This window comes from Megachile rotundata, chromosome 4 (genome assembly GCF_050947335.1).
Source record: "Megachile rotundata isolate GNS110a chromosome 4, iyMegRotu1, whole genome shotgun sequence".
NCBI lineage: Eukaryota > Metazoa > Arthropoda > Insecta > Hymenoptera > Megachilidae > Megachile > Megachile rotundata.
This window is the reverse complement of record NC_134986.1, coordinates 7,567,455-7,586,371: the sequence shown is the minus strand read 5'-3', so window position 1 is coordinate 7,586,371 and position 18,917 is coordinate 7,567,455. Positions and strand designations below refer to the sequence as shown.

The window sequence follows — 18,917 nt, the reverse complement described above, 5'->3', positions numbered from 1 at the left end:
CTCTTCGTTACCACGTTCCCACTACTCTGTTGGTAGACTCTCGTCAGCTACGCTCGCGGCTATCTTGTTTGGCTCCGTTCGACGTCGAGCGGTAGTAAGCCGTTACAGCTCGAAAGTGCGAGTTCGTCGAGCGTACACGCGAGCTGCCCGCTTGAGCACTCTCTGCCCGGTTCCGTTTTCGCAACGAGAGATCGCGAACACGCGTGCCAGAACAGCTCCGAGAAAACTCGATCGAGATACACGCGTATCCGCGTCGCGTGCAAACGACAAACCTCTCGCGAGTGCTACGACCATTTATTCGCGATGGACGTACCTGGCAAGCAGATGCAGAATAACACTTACGAGTTCAATCGGATGCCGGAGTACAAGACGCGATGGAGGGCCCTGCGAGATTTCGTTCATGATCCGGTCGAGGGCACGTACTGCGGACATACGGGCAAAAGATGGGGTAATTTGCACACTGTTTTATTGAAAATATATGTATCATTGTGGAAGTACGTTAAAGTAAAATATATTCATGTGTGATGTATAGAAGCATGTCCTATGTGGAAACAGAACTAGCTAACTGCGTTTGATGCGGTACTGACATTATAAAAAAATGGAGTACTTTGTACATTGTTTCATTGAAAATATATATATCATTGTGGAGGTACATTAAAGTAAAATGTATTCATATGTGATGTATCGAAGTATGTCCTATGTGGAAATAAAAATAACAAGCTAACTGTATACTGTCACTAAAAAAAGATGGGATAATTCACACACTGTTTTATTGAAAATATATATATATTTGTGGAAGTACATTAAAGTAAAGTATATTCATGTGTGATGTGTAGAAATGTTTCATATGTGGAATTAAAAATAGATAGTTAACTGTATACTGTCACTAAAAAAAGGTGGGGTAATTCACACACTGTTTTATTGAAAATATATATATATTTGTGGAAGTACATTAAAGTAAAGTATATTCATGTGTGATGTGTAGAAATGTTTCATATGTGGAATTAAAAATAGACAGTTAACTGTATACTGTCACTATAAAAAGGTGGGGTAATTTGCACACTGTTTTATTGAAAATATATGTATCATTGTGGAAGTACGTTAAAGTAAAGTATATTCATGTGTGATGTGTAGAAATGTTTCATATGTGGAATTAAAAATAGATAGTTAACTATATACTGTCACTATAAAAAGATGGGGTAATTTGCACACTGTTTTATTGAAAATATATATATATTTGTGGAAGTACATTAAAGTAAAGTATATTCATGTGTGATGTATAGAAGTATGTCCTATGTGGAAATAGAAATAACTAGCTACCTACGTTTGACGCAAATACTGACATTACGAAAAAGTGGAGTAATTTGTACTCTGTTTCATTAAAAATATAAATATTGTTATGGAAGTACATTAAAGTAAAGTATAGTCATGTGTGATGTGTAGAAGTATGCCCTATGTGGAAATAGAAATAACCAGATAATTGTATGCTGTCATTATTAAAAGATGGAGTATTTCTTTATTGCACATTCATTTTTCGATTGAAAGTTATTATTGTAGGAATTAGTATGTTAGGGTGGTTCAAAACACATTCTCATTTTTCACTGTCACTCACGATCACGTGACATGTGATTATGATTCTACTTATGAGGAGCTATAAATATTGACTGTATATAGTATTTTATTTCGGTGATGAATTATTAATTTTTTATTGAATAAAAATGTGAAGCTTACTCGTTTTGTTTGGTTTCATTCGGGAAATTTATTATAGGGGCATTTGTCATGTATTCGACGTGTATTAATCATTGTTTAATTTTGTTTACTGTGGGGGATCTTCAATAGTGAATTCCCCAGTTAATTGGTTAAATGAAGCATTATGTGTGAAATCATTCTTCATATTTTGTCAAGAGGAAATATGACAGATCGAATGATTTTTCGATTTGAAATATGAAACTTGAAATCACTTTGATTAATGTTGAAAAATGTTTAATAATTAATGAGAGTTTTAATGTTGGATAATATTAAATATTTAATGGCAGTTGTAATGCTGAATAATATTAAATAGTTAATGAGAGTTACAATGTTGAATAATATTAAATAATTAATGAGAGTTGCAATGTTGAATAAAACTGAATAATTAATGACAATTGTAACGTTGAATAAAACTAAGTAATTAATGAGAATTGCAACTTTAAATAATACTAAATAATTATTGAGAATTGTAACGTTGAATAAAACTGAGAAATTAATGAGAGTTGTAATTTTAAATAACACTAAATAATTATTAAGAATTGTATTGTCGAATAACATTAAATAATTAATAAAAGTTGTAATATTAAATAAAATTAAATAATTAATGACAGTTGTAATGTTGAATAACACCAAATAATTAATAAAAAATTTCAGTAAACAATCACCGATAATTTCAACACCAAATAACATAAAATATTTAATAACTACCGCGTTAAAAATATTGATAAACGATAACTAAGTAAAGAACAAAACAAAAATCAATTTATGTAACATTTTCCTTATTAATTTTTTATCTTAACTAAGGTTAATACACATTTCGATAAAAGCATCCTAATCTAAGATGCGTCACTGACGCCTGGCGTCACCACACATTAACCTAGCGTTAATAGATATTTATTTGTGTATAAATATTTGAACCAATGTGTAGAATAGTTGTGATAACGTTGAGATGTTATATTTATGATTAGAACTGTCGTTGTCAAGGGTGGTTCACTTTGTGTGCAGAATATTCGCTCGTCACAAGACGAGTGTTGACAGAACAGAATGAAGATACGTGAATTTTTCATGAATTCTTAGATATACATTTGTCATGTATTCTTATAGTTTTCTCGGGTATTCTTAGAGAACAGTTGTTAACGGCAGTCATATACGGCAATCAAATGGAGAAACAAAGGAAGTAGATTTGTTTCTCCGAATTCGTAGAGCTCATTTTGTGGCGGGTATACAGTAGGTGGATGTAACGAAGCTTGTGTAGGTGTAATTGGAAAGAGCATTGATGTTGGGAGAGAAAATACTTTTAGTGATTGTAGGATAGGTGTTAGATGGAAATATAAGAGGTTATTCATTTTTTATTGTTTTACTACCACGTGGTAAATTGTAATAAGTTGTATCGGTTATTTGCGATAAGTCTTTAATTACTTTTACAGATTTTTAAGTTTCGAATTTTTAGATTTTCAAATTTTTAAATTTTGTATTCTTAGATTTTCAAATTTTTTAATTACGAATTTTCAGATTTACTTTCTGAGTCACTAATTATCAAACTTGTAAATTTTAAAGTTGGCAATTTTCAAATTTCTAAGCTCCTACATTACGAGTTGTCAGATTTCCAAATTTCTGAGTCCAAGTTTTCGATCTTCTATTTTCAGGAATTTTAGTTAAGTGTCAAACCTTTTATAGTTTATCCCAGATAAACTACTATAGTTTATCCTACAAAAAGTTGATTTTCTATTTTGAGAAGTTCACGATCTTCTATTTTGATGAATTTAAATTAAAATGCCAATCATTTCATAGTTTATACGTGTACAAAAATTTGACTTTTCATTTTGAGAAGTTCACGATCTTCTATTTTGAGGAATTTAAATTAAGATGCCAATCATTTCATAGTTTATACATGTACAAAAAGTTGATTTTCTATTAGAGAAGTTCACGATCTTCTATTTTGAGGAATTTAAATTAAGATGCCAATCATTTTATAGTTTATCCTCGTACAGAAATTTGCTTCTTTATTTTGAAGAGTTAAGATGCCAATCAATAATGAACTTACCTCATACGTCGATTAATACGACAGTTCATTACGTTTTTGTCGAGACGAAATTACATACTCGAAGTTAGCGATCAACCAACATGTCCAGAAAATGATCGTTAATCTGAGTAAGTGAAAAATGTCGAAGAAACAATAAGAACGTACACATGCGTACGTGTTCGTATGTGTGTATTATATTCATATTATTGCTAACGTCGTAAGATGACCCTGAGAGATCCATGCTTTGGCAACGACAGAATGAAAAGAACACCGGAAGCAAGTATCCGCGACGTTAAACAACGATTAAGAGGAAACGATAGGAACCACTACAAGTACTCAAGGATATGTATAGAAATAATTGAAAGACGATTGAAACACGCAATCGACTTCTAACAGTGTTCAATTCTCAACTCTTTAAGGCTGGGTGTAACACCTTGGAAGGTCTGAGTTATTCATAGTCATACAGTTTAATATTTTATTTAAAATTTTGTATTATGTTGACAATGTTCTATGTACAAATGGTAAATGCCTAAATATAACAATAAAATATTATTTTTATTGTTAATTGATGAACTAACAAGAATAAGAAGAAAGCAAAATCGGGATTAATTACTTTATGTACAAAATCATTTAAATACAAATTGTACAAATCATAGATTGAATTTACAAAATGTATTGAACGCAAAAGTATTATTATCGTGGAACAATACAACGTTAGGAAATATAATTGATTTTTCGAATGTAATTTCTGTGTCTTTCAAGAGCGAGCCAGATAGCTAGCTTCTTCAACCGACAAGTTAATAATGAATATTCGGGCCTCGCCCAAGCAATGTTCGCAACATGCTCGGGCCTTTTTGACTTTTCCCGAATACTACCCTTATCTACCATAGCGGCTTTACTCCTAGACCAGCCTAAAGGTCCCGGAGAACAACCAAGTGGTTCTTCGTCCACTGTCCCTCACTACCGGAGACGTTCGTTATCTCCCTCTCAGGGTCATACCGGCCTCAGGGCGATACATACAGCACCTCCCCTAGCCGTGGCTTGAACGGTCCCAGGTTCGCCGAAGCGCCCCGTGCACGCAAGGAGATCGCCAGCTACGCATCGCTTCTCTGAAATTTACAAATGTTATCTCGTTCGCTCTTTCTTCGCCATCCGCTACAGATAAACTTATCGCTACCTTCGCAATGACAATACAATCGCACACAATTTACAACATAACGAATAACCATGGTTATTTTACATTTGGAACAGACATAACCCAAACTTTTACAATTTCACTTAAATCTAAATGAAACTAAACAATTCTTCGGGAAGTATTTAAGGTTTATTATTATATTTTGTGGTGTATAATGTCTATATATTCTGTGTAACTGGAGTTTTTATTTGTTTTAACCCTTTCGGAAGCCCACTCTTCAAGAGTAACGCCACTGAATGGTGCACCGTCTTTTATCGGTTGCACTGCAAACAGCACACCTTCTATTTCGGCGCGAACGTCGATTATAGTCGGCACCCGTACACAAAGGTCGTTTCGCGGCCACCGACTATAGTCGGCACTCGTAACGAAAGGGTTAAAATCGTGTGCCTCAAAGAGTGCACGATGGTATTGAAATGAAAGAGAGGCACTACGACGATAAGAAATTAGGAGTTAGATTAGGCGAGTTACACTATTGTGCTCTGTTATGTACGAACTTTAGTCATTTGGATGCCATTATTGCTTTTGTTGGTTCAATTAGGAATTTTGCTGAATTAAATTATTGTTGAACAGTTGAATTATGTTGTGTTCAGCACATTTCCATCAGAATTTAGTTCTGTTACATGTTCAATAAAGTTTTATTATAGGGTGCTTCAATTGTAACATGCACAATAACTACAATATGTTCAATCAATTTTAATTAAAAAGTAGTTTGGTTACATTATATTCAATAAATTGTAATCAAAGTGTGCTTCAATTACAACTCATTCAATAAAAGTAAATTAAAAAGTAATCTTAAATTTCAAAAAATTTCACAGATCCAGTTAACAGTAGATATACATATACATATATTGAGAAACAATAGATACGGTTTCGTTAGCAATATCGATCGAAATTAATGTAAATTTTCATACGTGCTGCTTATTGTTAGATAATAATTTGACGTTTGTATTTAACTTTCGATAACGACACATTCTATGTATAAAACACTGATAATAATCATAGCAACGGAAATTAATATTAATGTTAACACGTTCACGGCTTGTTTATGTAACGTTGTTGCATTTCTATAATTAAATGCAGAACTGCATTTTATATTACGAGGTTAAGGATTTGAGACTTTGAGAATTTACAAAATTTATAAACATACAAACTTGTAAATTCGAAAAATGAAAGTAACGTAATCCACGTGAAAATAAACACTCTGACGACAAATTGTGACGAAATCTACCATTTTCGCAATTACATAAAATGAATAAGTAGGATACGAATAGAAGCGTAGGAAATTAATGACGGTCCTTAAAAATACTTCTTGACAACGTGCTAAACATAAGGCGACCGATAGACTAAGAAAACAGCTTTGTTCATTCAATGATTATCTCCTATGTTCTCGAAGAGTGAACATGAAATATGGATCAGTACGAGGTCAAATAAATTTAAATAACAGGTTTATCGTATATATTAAAGCAGGAAATTTTAAATCTCTCCAACATTGTGAATTGTGCAACATTTCCTCAAACTTTCCTGTTGTCGTCAACAAAAAGTAGTCATATATAATTTCCATCTTATTTGCAATTTTATAAGTTACAAATTCTTAAATTTCCAAATTCGAAAATTACCTAGTTTGCAAATTCTGAAGTTCTCAATTTTCTCAATCAGAAGTATCTAATAAATAAATTAGAATGATCTAATTTCCAAATTTTCAGATACCTGTTCTCCAAATAGGCAATAGGGAGTCTGAGAATTACCTAACCTCAAAACCCTCAGTTTCCCTATTCCCTAAATAGGCAAATCTCTAAATTCCAGAATTACCTAACTTCCAAATTTTCAGATTCCCTATTCCCCAAATTGGCAAATCCCCAAATTCTAGAATTGTCTAATCTCCAAATCTTCAAACTTCTAATTTTCCAAATCCCTAAATTCCAAAATTATCTAATCTTCAAATCTCCATACTTCTAATTTTCCAAATCCCTAAATCCCTAAATTCCCAAATTATCTAATCTTCAAATCTCCATACTTCTAATTTTCCAAATCCCTAAATCCCCAAATTCCAGAATGACCTAATCTCCAACTTTCCAAAGTCCCAACCCCCCAAATGTACACAAATTCCATAATTTTCAATGTTTCATATCTCTCAAATTTCTTCATTTTCAAAATTCTAAACTTCCAAACTTCTACGCTACTAAAAACTGTGCAAGCATGTAAATTACCAAACTGCAAATTGCAAACTTGCAAATTACAAACTTGTAAATCTACTAAAATCTTATAAATCTGCATAAAACTTCTCCAGTTCAAAATTACTAGTAACAAATAGAAAAAAGATTCCAACATTCTCCCAATAATTGCACAATTTATTCCCAGTTTCCTGAATAATTTCGAAAGTTGCTCTCCGAGCAGCTTGCCGCCATTTTGTGCCGTATACGGTAGCTCGGTGTCCGTTACTATTTGTTTTCTCAGCACATTTTATACTATGTACACAGAAAAAGAGCAACAAATATTAGATAAAACTAGGTAACGTAAAAACGGATGCGTTTACGAGTTTGCAACAAACGCAATTCGCGTTTATTAACGCGAAAGAGAAGTCACACGAGTTTTCAGTGTCACTGTCTCTTCTCGTCCGCACTTGACGAATTGTACATTGAGTTTATTCCACAGAGAGGAAAAAAATAGGAAGTTACTTTAATCACTGAAATTACTGTGAATCCATCCACTTAATTTGCATGCACACTGCGTTAGCGTCCTAACGCAAAAATTCTCATCCTCGCTTGAGAAACGAGACAAGCAGGAAGTACGCGTTTAAAAGACTGGTTTCCTCGTACGGTTGCTTTTTACTATCTATTGGAATGTTCATCTTCGGAACCTGTTGCGTAATGACAGGAAAAGTATTTTTAGGAAATGGGGAAAAAGAAACGAAATTTTTAACATCTGTTCGAGGTCGAAGATTACTACGTTGATGGAAACAATTTTGTGATTAGACTCTTCGTATGGTTGTTATAAATGTGACTGTTATAAATTAATAGATATATAAATCCAGATATATAAAGATAGTTTAATATAAATTATAGACAAAGTTATTTTATACTTCATGCATTAGAGAATTAGCTTTCGAGGTTTCTGGTATTTTTTTTATTTGTACGGTATGAATTTACAAATATGGAACTGTCGAATTATTTCTGAGGTTTATTTGTAAATTTTTAGATTACGAAATCGTATACAGGGTGTCTCATAACTGGGGTAGGTAGGTGTACTATGTAATAATCAACGTTCAGTGTCGAGCCTGGACAAAGAACATAATATATTCATCGGCTAAAGGAAAAAGAGGCAGTGGTTCTGTACATTTTGAGTTAATGATCGACGAAAAGATGTACAGAACAACTCGTTCGTCGTAAGAAATTATCCATAGGGAAATTAGCCGGTAGAAACAAAGTCCGACAAATCGACAAAACACTTGAGAGTCGAGGAACAATTTTTACGTGCTCAGGTGAAATTCAGATACTAGTGACTACTAGTATTTAGGCAAGATTACATATGTACAATATATTATACGTGTTGTGAGTAGCATTCGTAGAATTAATGCTATATACACAAATTCCATTCGCAGTGCCTTCGTTAGCGTTGTTAAATTTCAAATCTTCACGCTTTCGGGTTTGTAAATTTGCAAAATTTGTTGTTTGAAGATTTTTAAATTTGTATACTTGCAATTTTCAAGTTTACGAATTTAGAAATGCAGGGGGTCACAACTAGTGTAGGTCCCTGAAATGGGGGTAGCTGACGTGATTCTGAATAAGATTTCCCTTTGCAAAAATGGAAATTTTTGCAGAGGGAAATCTTATTCAAAATCACGTCAGCTACTCCCGATGTCAGGGACCTACACTAGTTGTGACACCCTGTATATTATACGATAAAATATGGAAACAGCATAACACATATGTACAATATATTATATGGAAAACAAAATTGTTCTTGTAAGAATATTTTCCATAAAATGATATAAATAAAAATTGTTCGTCAGAAATTGTTAAGGTTACTCAAAGATCGTTTTACACTTCAAAGGCACCATATTTATGTGTGTCATACAAACATTCGAAACTAGTATGTGGCCTCGAATACTTGCAAGGTCGTAGCAGAGATATTGAAAGGTGGAGTTTCATGTCTGCTTCACTTTGTTTACAATATATGTTCAAAACTACCAAATATTTCACATATGTATATATCACTTATATGCAACTTATATATCACTTCATATATTGTTTATATCGCTTATATGTAACTTATATATCCCTTCATATATTATTTACGTCACTTATAGCTTATATCATTTATATATTGCTTATATTATTTATATAAAGCTTGTGTCACTTATACAAAATTCACATGCATAACTCATATCACTCATATGTAGCTGATATCACTTGCATATTATTTATATCATTTATATAAAGCTAGTATCACCTGTATACACTTGTGTCACTCACACACAGCTCATATCACTCATATACAGTTAATACATCACTTACACATATCTTACATACCGTTCATAAATGTGATCCTCATTCACGAAAATGAGACAGCCATTTCTTTGAGTGCATTTTCTTCAACAAAACCTCTCATGTTAACCTTATACAAACGTTCATACAACCATGTCACTGATTATTGAGTTACAAAGTAAACCGGTTGAACAATTGCCAAGGTATTTCGAATTTAGTTAACAATAAGCCTAATCACGAGGCAGACAGAGTCTACATTCATAAGACATGACGCGGTGCTACACAATGAAAGCTTTGCCCTTTCTGCGACAGGGTCACGTAATAATCATACTCTTCGTCTCAACATATTGATTAAAATGATATAAGACACTATCTCTCTATATTATGCGATATACGATAAAATAATTACGACTTTCTGCGACAGGGTCACGTGATAATCATACTCTTCGTCTCAACATGTTGATTAAAATGATATAAGACACTATCTCCCTATATTATGCCACATACGATAAAGTAATTACGACTAAGCGTAGTGATTAAGAAAAATGTTAAAGGGAGATGAAATCTGAATCAGTATCAATTACATCGAAAGCGTTTTTGCTTACTCTTCTCCATTATTCTCGTTTGTTTACTACGCGGACAAACACGTACTTGATAAATGACGCAATTTTCTGGTAATCAAGTCTTTCATCAATAGCTCTTTTATCTTGTAGTTTCGAGTGATGATACGATATATCGTTTAATCAAAATGATAACACGATAAGATGACGTTTATGTGACTTATCGTTAATATCGGAAACTTTAGTTGCAACAGAGCACTTTTTTGGTCACTTGATTTCGTTCTTCAAACTTAATAATATCATACATTAATGATACATTCGTTTTGAGAAGGATAAATCTGCAGAAGTATTACACGTACATGAAAAATATATGAAAAGATATCACATATGAAAGATAGATATATGAAAAACTACAAACTCTCTTAGTTTATATGTATTATATTCTCTTTTTATAATATTGTACTATATGTGTACTTTTTCTATGTAGCATCTTATTATAGGTATACGTTATATTCTTTTCATATAATATATTATACATATATGATATACGTTTCCCACTGAATATCATGTTATACATGTCACAGTTTTCCATATGATATACTATATATGTTATACCTTCTTCATATAACATTAACATAAAAGTATATATTATTTTTGTTTCATATATTATCATATTATATATGTTATACGTTTTCCGCTGAATATCATGTTACACATGTCACATTTTTTCTATATGATATATTATATGTGTTATACCTTTTACATATAACATTAACATAAAAGTATATGTTATATTTTTTCATATACATACTATCATATTCTTAGCATAAGGACAGTAGACAATAGAGAGTAAAATTGACAACAGAACAACCGGTCACAGCGGGACGGATTACGAGGGATAGAGAGCACCCTTCGAAGCAGGTAGCGGTACGGGCATTCTTCATTGAGCTCCCGAAGCGAACGGTTGTTTACAAATCACTGTCGACTATACAGAATAAAATTGAACAGATACGCTGGAATTATTTAATAATATTTGAAATTATATTCCAATACTAATAATATATTATCCATATACGTTACACGTGATTCTTTTCCACACATGTCTGACAAATTTTTAGAAAACAAATATTGTAAGTATTTTCATAACAAATATTGTAAACAAATTGTATTAAGAACCATAAACTTTCTATCACAATATATAAATACTAAATTCATTGCAACAAATGTGAAATTATGAAACAATTATCTGAAACCTAAGATATGGAATCACGTTACTTATAGTAAGAAGTGCTTCTTGATAAAATATGACGTATGACAGATAGAACTTAAGGAAAGTATATTATTTGTCTATTTACTAACGTGATTAAAGAATAAGGTAAATTTTATCAAATTAACAATTTTTGTTTATTAAATATATACTAGTACAACAATATATGTAACAGTCCATAAAATAAAACAATAAATATAAATTATCGTGTACATTATATTTATTGTTTTAAATAAATATTTTTATCAGATACACAAAAATATAGAAATATACATAAATGTATACATATTATCAACCGACATATACTGAACATAAAATATCAATATTAAATATTAAATAATAATTATGTATTTTAATATCAAATATTAAATATAAATATATCAATGCGTTAAAATAATAATTATATATATTTATTTTGAAATAATTAATCGGTGAATACTAAAGTTCAAATTCACCGCCAAAACGTGGACTCTTAACACGATTGTCAAAATGTCCGTAATTTTCCTCCGTTTCCGGCGATATCGCAAAAAGACTGTACGTAATAAAACTGTAAAGACATAGTAGCTAGTGGGTATCGTAGCGTACGCTATCTACTCTTGAAAAAGATACTATATTTAGATCGGACTTTGGCACGATGCCCACACTTTAAATATTTTCCGTTCAATCGTCGAAACGGTGAAAATTTTCGAGGCTGTTCGCTTTTACAATTTGCATACAACGCTACAATTATACCGAATAATTTTTGCACGTTGATAAGAAATACAGGAGACGATTATCGTTATGCATTTCCGTAATTGTTTAAATAAGGTCTTTGTAACTTTATCGTGCTAATATTTGGGACGCTGAATTTTTTTTAATTCGTATTTATTCGTATTTTTCAAATATTTAATGATGGTTTAAGGTACACACTACAGTTTGTAATTTATTTGTTAATTTATAGTTTGAATTTTATGAAGTAATTTATAGTTTGAACTTTATATACCAATTTATAGACTGAAGTAAATTAGGAGTTTGAAAAGTAATTTTTTATTACTCTGCTACAACGTAATTGGGATTTCTACTTTTTTATAGTCAACAATTTTCAGAAACTTGAATACGTAAATTCTTGTTTAGAAAAATTCTTACATTCTCGAATTAAGACATTGATTTTCTAGTTGTTCAATTTTTATATTTTCGAGTTCAATATCTGTGACTTCAAAGTTTTTTAAATTTATGAATGTCCAAATTGTAAAGTCCCCAAATTCTCAAATACCGAAATTCTAAATGCCTAAATTCTCAAATCTCTAAATTCCAAATATTGAGTTCTAAAAGTTTCATATTTATAAATCTTCAAGTTAATAAATTTTCAAATGTAAATATCAAGTTTCTAAATTCTGAAAATCATAAATAGCCAAATCCCCTATTTCTCAAATATCTCATTCCCCAATTTCCTAATTCCCCAAGTTTCTAAATTCCCAAATTTCTACATCTTTAAGTTTCTAAGTTCTTACATTTTTAAATCTCTAATTCTTCAATTCCCCAACTTTCCAAATCCCCAATTTTCCCAAATTCCCAACTCCTCAAATTACAAAATCCCCAATTCCCTAAATTCCCTAAATTCCCAAATCCTCAAATCCCTAACTCCCTAATTCTTCAACTCTCCAAATCCCCATTTTCCCCAAATTCCCAATTTCTCAAATTCCAAAATCTCCAAATCCTCAAATCCCCAACTTCCTAAATTCCCCATTCCCCAATTCCCCAATTTCCTAATTCCCCAATTTGCCAATTTCTCAAATTTCCAAATCCCCAACTCCCTAAATCCCCAAATTTCTAAATTCCCAAATGTACAAATCCCCAATTCCCCAAATCCCCAAATTCCCAATTTCTCAAATACCAAAATCTCCAAATCTTCAAATCCCCAACTCCCTAAATCCCCAATTCCCCAATTTCCCAATGTCCAAATCCCCAAATCCCCAAATCCTCAAATTCCCAATTTCTCAAATACCAAAATCTCCAAATCTTCAAATCCCCAACTCCCTAAATCCCAAATTCCCCAATTCCCCAATTTCCCAATGTCCGAATCCCCAAATCCCTAAATTCCCCAATTCCCCAAATCCCCAAATCCCCAATTCCCCAAATCCCCAAATCCCCAAATCCCCAAATCCCCAAATCCCCAAATCCCCAAATCCCCAAATCCTCAAATTCCCTAATTTCAAATTTCCATCTTCCAAAATTCCAAAATCCCAAAATCTGTAAATTCCAAATACATAAAATGTTCAACAATATTAATAGTTCTGTTTCATTTTGTTTTCAGCCATTACCGGAACGTTTTACGCGTGTTTCTTCACCGTACTGGCCCTGCTGTTCGCCATTTGCATGAAAGGACTATTAGCCACGTTGAACGACGAGAAACCTAGGTGGATTCTGGAGGAAAGTTTGATAGGAACTAATCCAGGTATATATCTGGACCCAGAGCCATAGTGTATTGTCACACTTTAGAGGAGAACGAATCAAAGGTGCAAAATCCTTGTAATTTTCGAATCATTAGAGACATATGTTCTGGTAATTACGAAATTGCTCTAATTTCAAATTCTAACAGAATCAACTAATATTTAGAAAAATATTAAACAATTTTTAGGAAATTATTTTCTAAATGAAAATTTTTCAGTTACATACAAATTATTTTTTAATTACATTGTTATCAAAGTAAGGCAGAAAAATCACGAGTAGCATTACAGGTAACGCTCTGTATAATTTTTATTTAATTAAATACACAATTTTCTACGTAATTTCTATATATAATTAAATATACAATTTTCTACATAATTTCTATATAATTAAATTTACAATTTTCTTTGTAGTTTCTATATAATTGAGTATACAATTTTCTACATAATTTCTATATAATTAAATTTACAATTTTCTATGTAGTTTCTATATAATTAAATATACAATTTTCTACATAATTTCTATATAATTAAATTTACAATTTTCTACGTAATTTCTATATAATTGAGTATACAATTTTCTACGTAATTTCTATATAATTGAGTGTGCAATTTTCTACATAATTTCTATATAATTAAATTTAGAATTTTCTATGTAGTTTCTATATAATTAAATATACAATTTTCTACCTAATTTCTATATAATTGAACGAGCAATTAGTAATTTTCTATAATAATTTCTACATAATCCTTTGATTCTGTTAGAATTTAACATTTCAGTTAGACCACTTTCCTAATTACCGGAGCATACCTTAATCGCACATCAGAAACACGTCGTTTTATTATCTGATAGTGAAAGTGAGCACAAATTGCTTTTTAAAATAAAAATTAAATCAGCTACTATCTGCCTCCGTCCTAATACTTCCGGCTTAATATCAATTATCCTTGACTCAATACTGTTTGACTCTAATTCCGTATCTTCTCTTATGTACAATTTAATGTGCTTCACAAATCTGGTCAGAGCGCTATATGGCTCTGACGTTATATGGATCGTTTGAAGCATGCATCCAGTCCAAAATTATCTTAATCTACTTCATGAAGTTCATTTCGTATGTAGTTCAGTATCGCAGAGATTCTGAGCCAAAGAGTATTATAAGACTTGAAATCACAGAGTACATTTTGATAATTTAACGCTTTGAGTGTCACGTCAGCCATATGTGACGTTTAATTTTCACGTGAATCTATGACCTGTGTTATTAAGAATTCATTCATTTACCTAATTGCGAATACTCGTATTAATTACTTGAATGTATGGATAGTAAATTGTATAAGAAAATATTGTGAATACTTGGCAAGATTTATTAGAAATAAAAATAGTACTTAAATGAGTGAATGCATGAAGGAGGAAGTCAACGTTTTAAAAGGATCTTGAACTTAGACTTAGAAATTATTTGTGTGATATGAGAAATATAGGTGTTATTTTTTTGAGTAGGTGAACTTACACGCTAGCTCTTGGGTCCAGATATGTAGATCATATCGTTATACGTAACAAATAAGGATTTATCATAATCAAATTACAGTGAAATATATTTGTCAGGATTTATCAAATTATACGTTTGTCAGGACAAGAATTTTTTTTACTTTATTGACAATTTTTGAACTTGTTAATATTTTGGAATTTTCATATTCATGTATTAGTGATTTTATATTGTGATAATTGTCATAGTTTTTCGTTGTTAAAATTGTTATTAATATATTTGATAATGTATGGCTTTCAAATTTCTAAATTTCTAATATTAAATCTAAAACAAGTTTTTAACCCATTTTTTAATATCTTTTAGCAAACATTCTATTGACCACTTAAAATGTTCTATTATCTTAAAATAATTAGTGAAAAATAAGAGAAGGATATTTCGAAGCAACCTCTTACGTTAGAAACCAAAGCTGTTACGTCCTAAAAGAATTCATACTAAGAAAAAATTAAGCATGAAATGAGTTAAAAATACACGGATATGAACAGTATACGAAAATAGCAAATTGGTTCTGACGTTTCGCTTACGGCGAACCTGAATGTTATATTTCATCATACCGCTGTTCATTTTCATCGACACGTTCTTGAAAACATTCCTTAAAATCAGGCAATGAAATAGTAAATTATTACATACACGTACCTAGCCTTACATTTATAAAACAATATTGAAATTCTACGTGTACACTATACTGAGACGATTCCAGCTCAAAGTGTATCTCTCATTTATTAAATCAAACTAACAGAAAGTTATATTGTTCCTATTTAATAATGTACCAATATGTAACAGGTCTAGGATTTCGACCGATTTCCAACAACACCGACGAAAGGTCATTAATTTGGTACAGTTCGTCGGATCCCAGTTCGGTGCAAAAGTGGACTGGCTTGTTAAATGACTTTTTAAAAGGTATCTATATTTATGACACATGTTATGACACTGTTAACTGATAAACTAACAAGAATAAGAAGAAAGCAAAATCGGGATTAATTACTTTATGTACAAAATCATTTAAATACAAATTGTACAAATCATAGATTGAATTTACAAAATGTATTGAACGCAAAAGTATTATTATCGTGGAACAATACAACGTTAAGAAATATAATTGATTTTTCGAATGTAATTTCTGTTTCTTGCAAGAGCGAGCCAGATAGCTTCTAGCTTCTTCAACCGACAAGTTAATAATGAATATTCGGGCCTCGCCCAAGCAATGTTCGCAACACGCTCGGGCCTTTCTGACTTTTCCCGAATACTACCCTTATCTACCATAGCGGCTTTACTCCTAGACCAGCCTAAAGGTACCGGAGAACAACCAAGTGGTTCCCCGTCCACTGTCCCTCACTACTGGAGACGTTCGTCATCTCCCTCTCAGGGTCATACCGGCCTTAGGGCGATACATACAGTACCTCCCCTAGCCGTGGCTTGAACGGCCCCAGGTTCACCGAAGCGCCCCTGTGCACGCAAAGAGATCGCTAGCTAGGCATTGCTTCTAAAAAATTCACAAATGTTATCTCACTCGCTCTTTCTTCGCTATCCGCTACAGATAAACTTATCGCTACCTTCGCAATGACAACACAATCGCACACAATTTACAACATGACGAATAATGGATATTTTGCATTCACAACAGACATAATCCAAACTTATACAATTTTACTTAAATCTAAATAAACTAAACAATTATTCTGGGAGTATTTAACAGAAACATTTCTTTAATATTTTTCGCAGAGTACCGTAACTCGTCGCTTTTACCGAATGGTGGTAGAAATCAACAAATTTGTAATTATGACACAACTGTGAAGCCTGGACACGTATGTGCGGTCGAAGTCGACAAATGGGGACCATGTTCACCGTCTCAACAATACGGCTTCAACAATTCGGCGCCTTGTATTTTCATCAAGTTAAATAGGGTACATGTTTGTTACATATGTTTAATAATAATCAATTAGATATCCTAAAATAACAGAAATATTTGAAAGTGTAAAAAGTATTAAATTATAAAATTTGTAAAGCATCATGCTTTACAAATATATTTATAAATATTCAACTTCATTCATTACTTGCAACATGAAATAATAAAATAAAATTTGTTTAACAGATATACGGCTGGGTACCGGAGTATTATAACGACACCGAGAATTTACCACCAGAAATGCCGGCAGCGCTGGTTGAGCACATTAAGTTGGTCAACAGTACTTGGGTTAGTATTTTTATTTATTAGTCAATGAATGGTTAACATCTAATTGCTACTAATTAACATTATTATAATAATATTTAAAAAGCATAATCAAAAGAATAATCACTAAGTTTATTGTCTGTTGCACTATTTTTCAAGTATAACTGTTCAAAATTGAAAATTGCTGTTATGCAAGTTATATTAGAAGTTTTAAAGTACTACAACTATAATTACGCCTGTAGTCACTTATTATAATAAATATTACAATTATTAGATAGTATTAATAGTATTATGAATATTATTATTACAGTAGAGGTATAATTTATATGCTATTAGTACTATTATTCAAATTATACCTCTACTGTGGTATAATTTGAGTTATAGTATTAATAACAATATTAAATCTATATTTATTGCATTATTTACTTAAAACTTTGTCATTTCTATAATTCTATTTTATAACTAGAGACCATTTTAACTATTATATACCGATGTCAACCCTCGAGTTGGCGGGGGGCTGACCCAGGTGTTCAGACGACGGCTCCAATTGGTCAGAATAGACAAATAGACGCTTCACACGTATTTTCGGCGGTAATTGGCTCGAGTAGACACCAATTAGGTGAGAAAGAATGGCAGTCAAACGTCTGGAGAGTGAGTGAGATACTAGCATTTGCGTTTAACAGTTATTATTGTCATTATTATTCTTATTTGCCGAAATGTTACTAAGTGTTCACGGTGGGGAGCTTCTTTTACTTTGGGACACGCGCCAACTCGTGGGTTGACATCTGTACAAATAAAAATTAATTACATTCAATTAAGCGTATTACTTTAATTATATTCAGTTTCATTGAATATCTTCGGGTTCTTTTCTTTTCTTGCAATCCATACAGCATTTCAAGAAAACCTTAACAGATTTTGTAAATTAAAATGATAAATTTGTAAGAGGGTCATTTGACCGTACTGTAATTTTAGTATAAAGAAAAACACTGTATATATTCGCGTGTTTTGTGATTCTAGCTGAATACCGTGTGGGTATCCTGTAAAGGCGAAGATCCACACGATAACGAAAGTATTGGAGAACTGGATTACTATCCTAAGAGTCATGGATTTCCAGGATATTATTATCCCTATCAAAATATTCCTGGTTACTTAAGCCCCGTTGTCGCTGTACACTTTCTTCGACCAGCAAGTAAGTTTTTATTTCATAAACGTCTAATATTAATTTTCATTTTCAAAGGATATTCGATATACGAAATTATTTGTCAAGAAATCTTGAACATTTTGTATTATTTTTCAAAAGCGTGTAGAACGTTTCGTGTTATTTTTCGGAAGAGTGTGGAATATTTGATAATATTTTTTAAAGCGCGTAGAATATTTAATACAATACAATTTTAAAAGGTCAAAATTTTTCGTATCAAACAATTTCGTCGCCGCAGTGAGTAAAATAATCATATGATCGTTTTGAAAGTGGACCAAGACACATGTTGAAGATCTGATATATTACTTGA

At 31.8% G+C, this 18,917-nt stretch overlaps 1 protein-coding gene across 1 annotated transcript in view; it reads left to right on the top strand.

The window, feature by feature from the left end:
- Positions 1-89: 89 nt before the first annotated feature.
- Positions 90-18,917, top strand: part of LOC105661739 (sodium/potassium-transporting ATPase subunit beta-2-like) — a 28,231-nt gene continuing 9,403 nt past the window's right edge. Inside the window, exons 1-6 of the mRNA XM_012288949.2 lie at positions 90-448; positions 13,572-13,712; positions 16,023-16,139; positions 16,962-17,143; positions 17,332-17,433; positions 18,427-18,598. Coding sequence (XP_012144339.2) covers positions 304-448; positions 13,572-13,712; positions 16,023-16,139; positions 16,962-17,143; positions 17,332-17,433; positions 18,427-18,598 — 859 coding nt within the window. The 5' untranslated portion in view covers positions 90-303. The remainder of the gene's footprint in view (positions 449-13,571; positions 13,713-16,022; positions 16,140-16,961; positions 17,144-17,331; positions 17,434-18,426; positions 18,599-18,917) is intronic.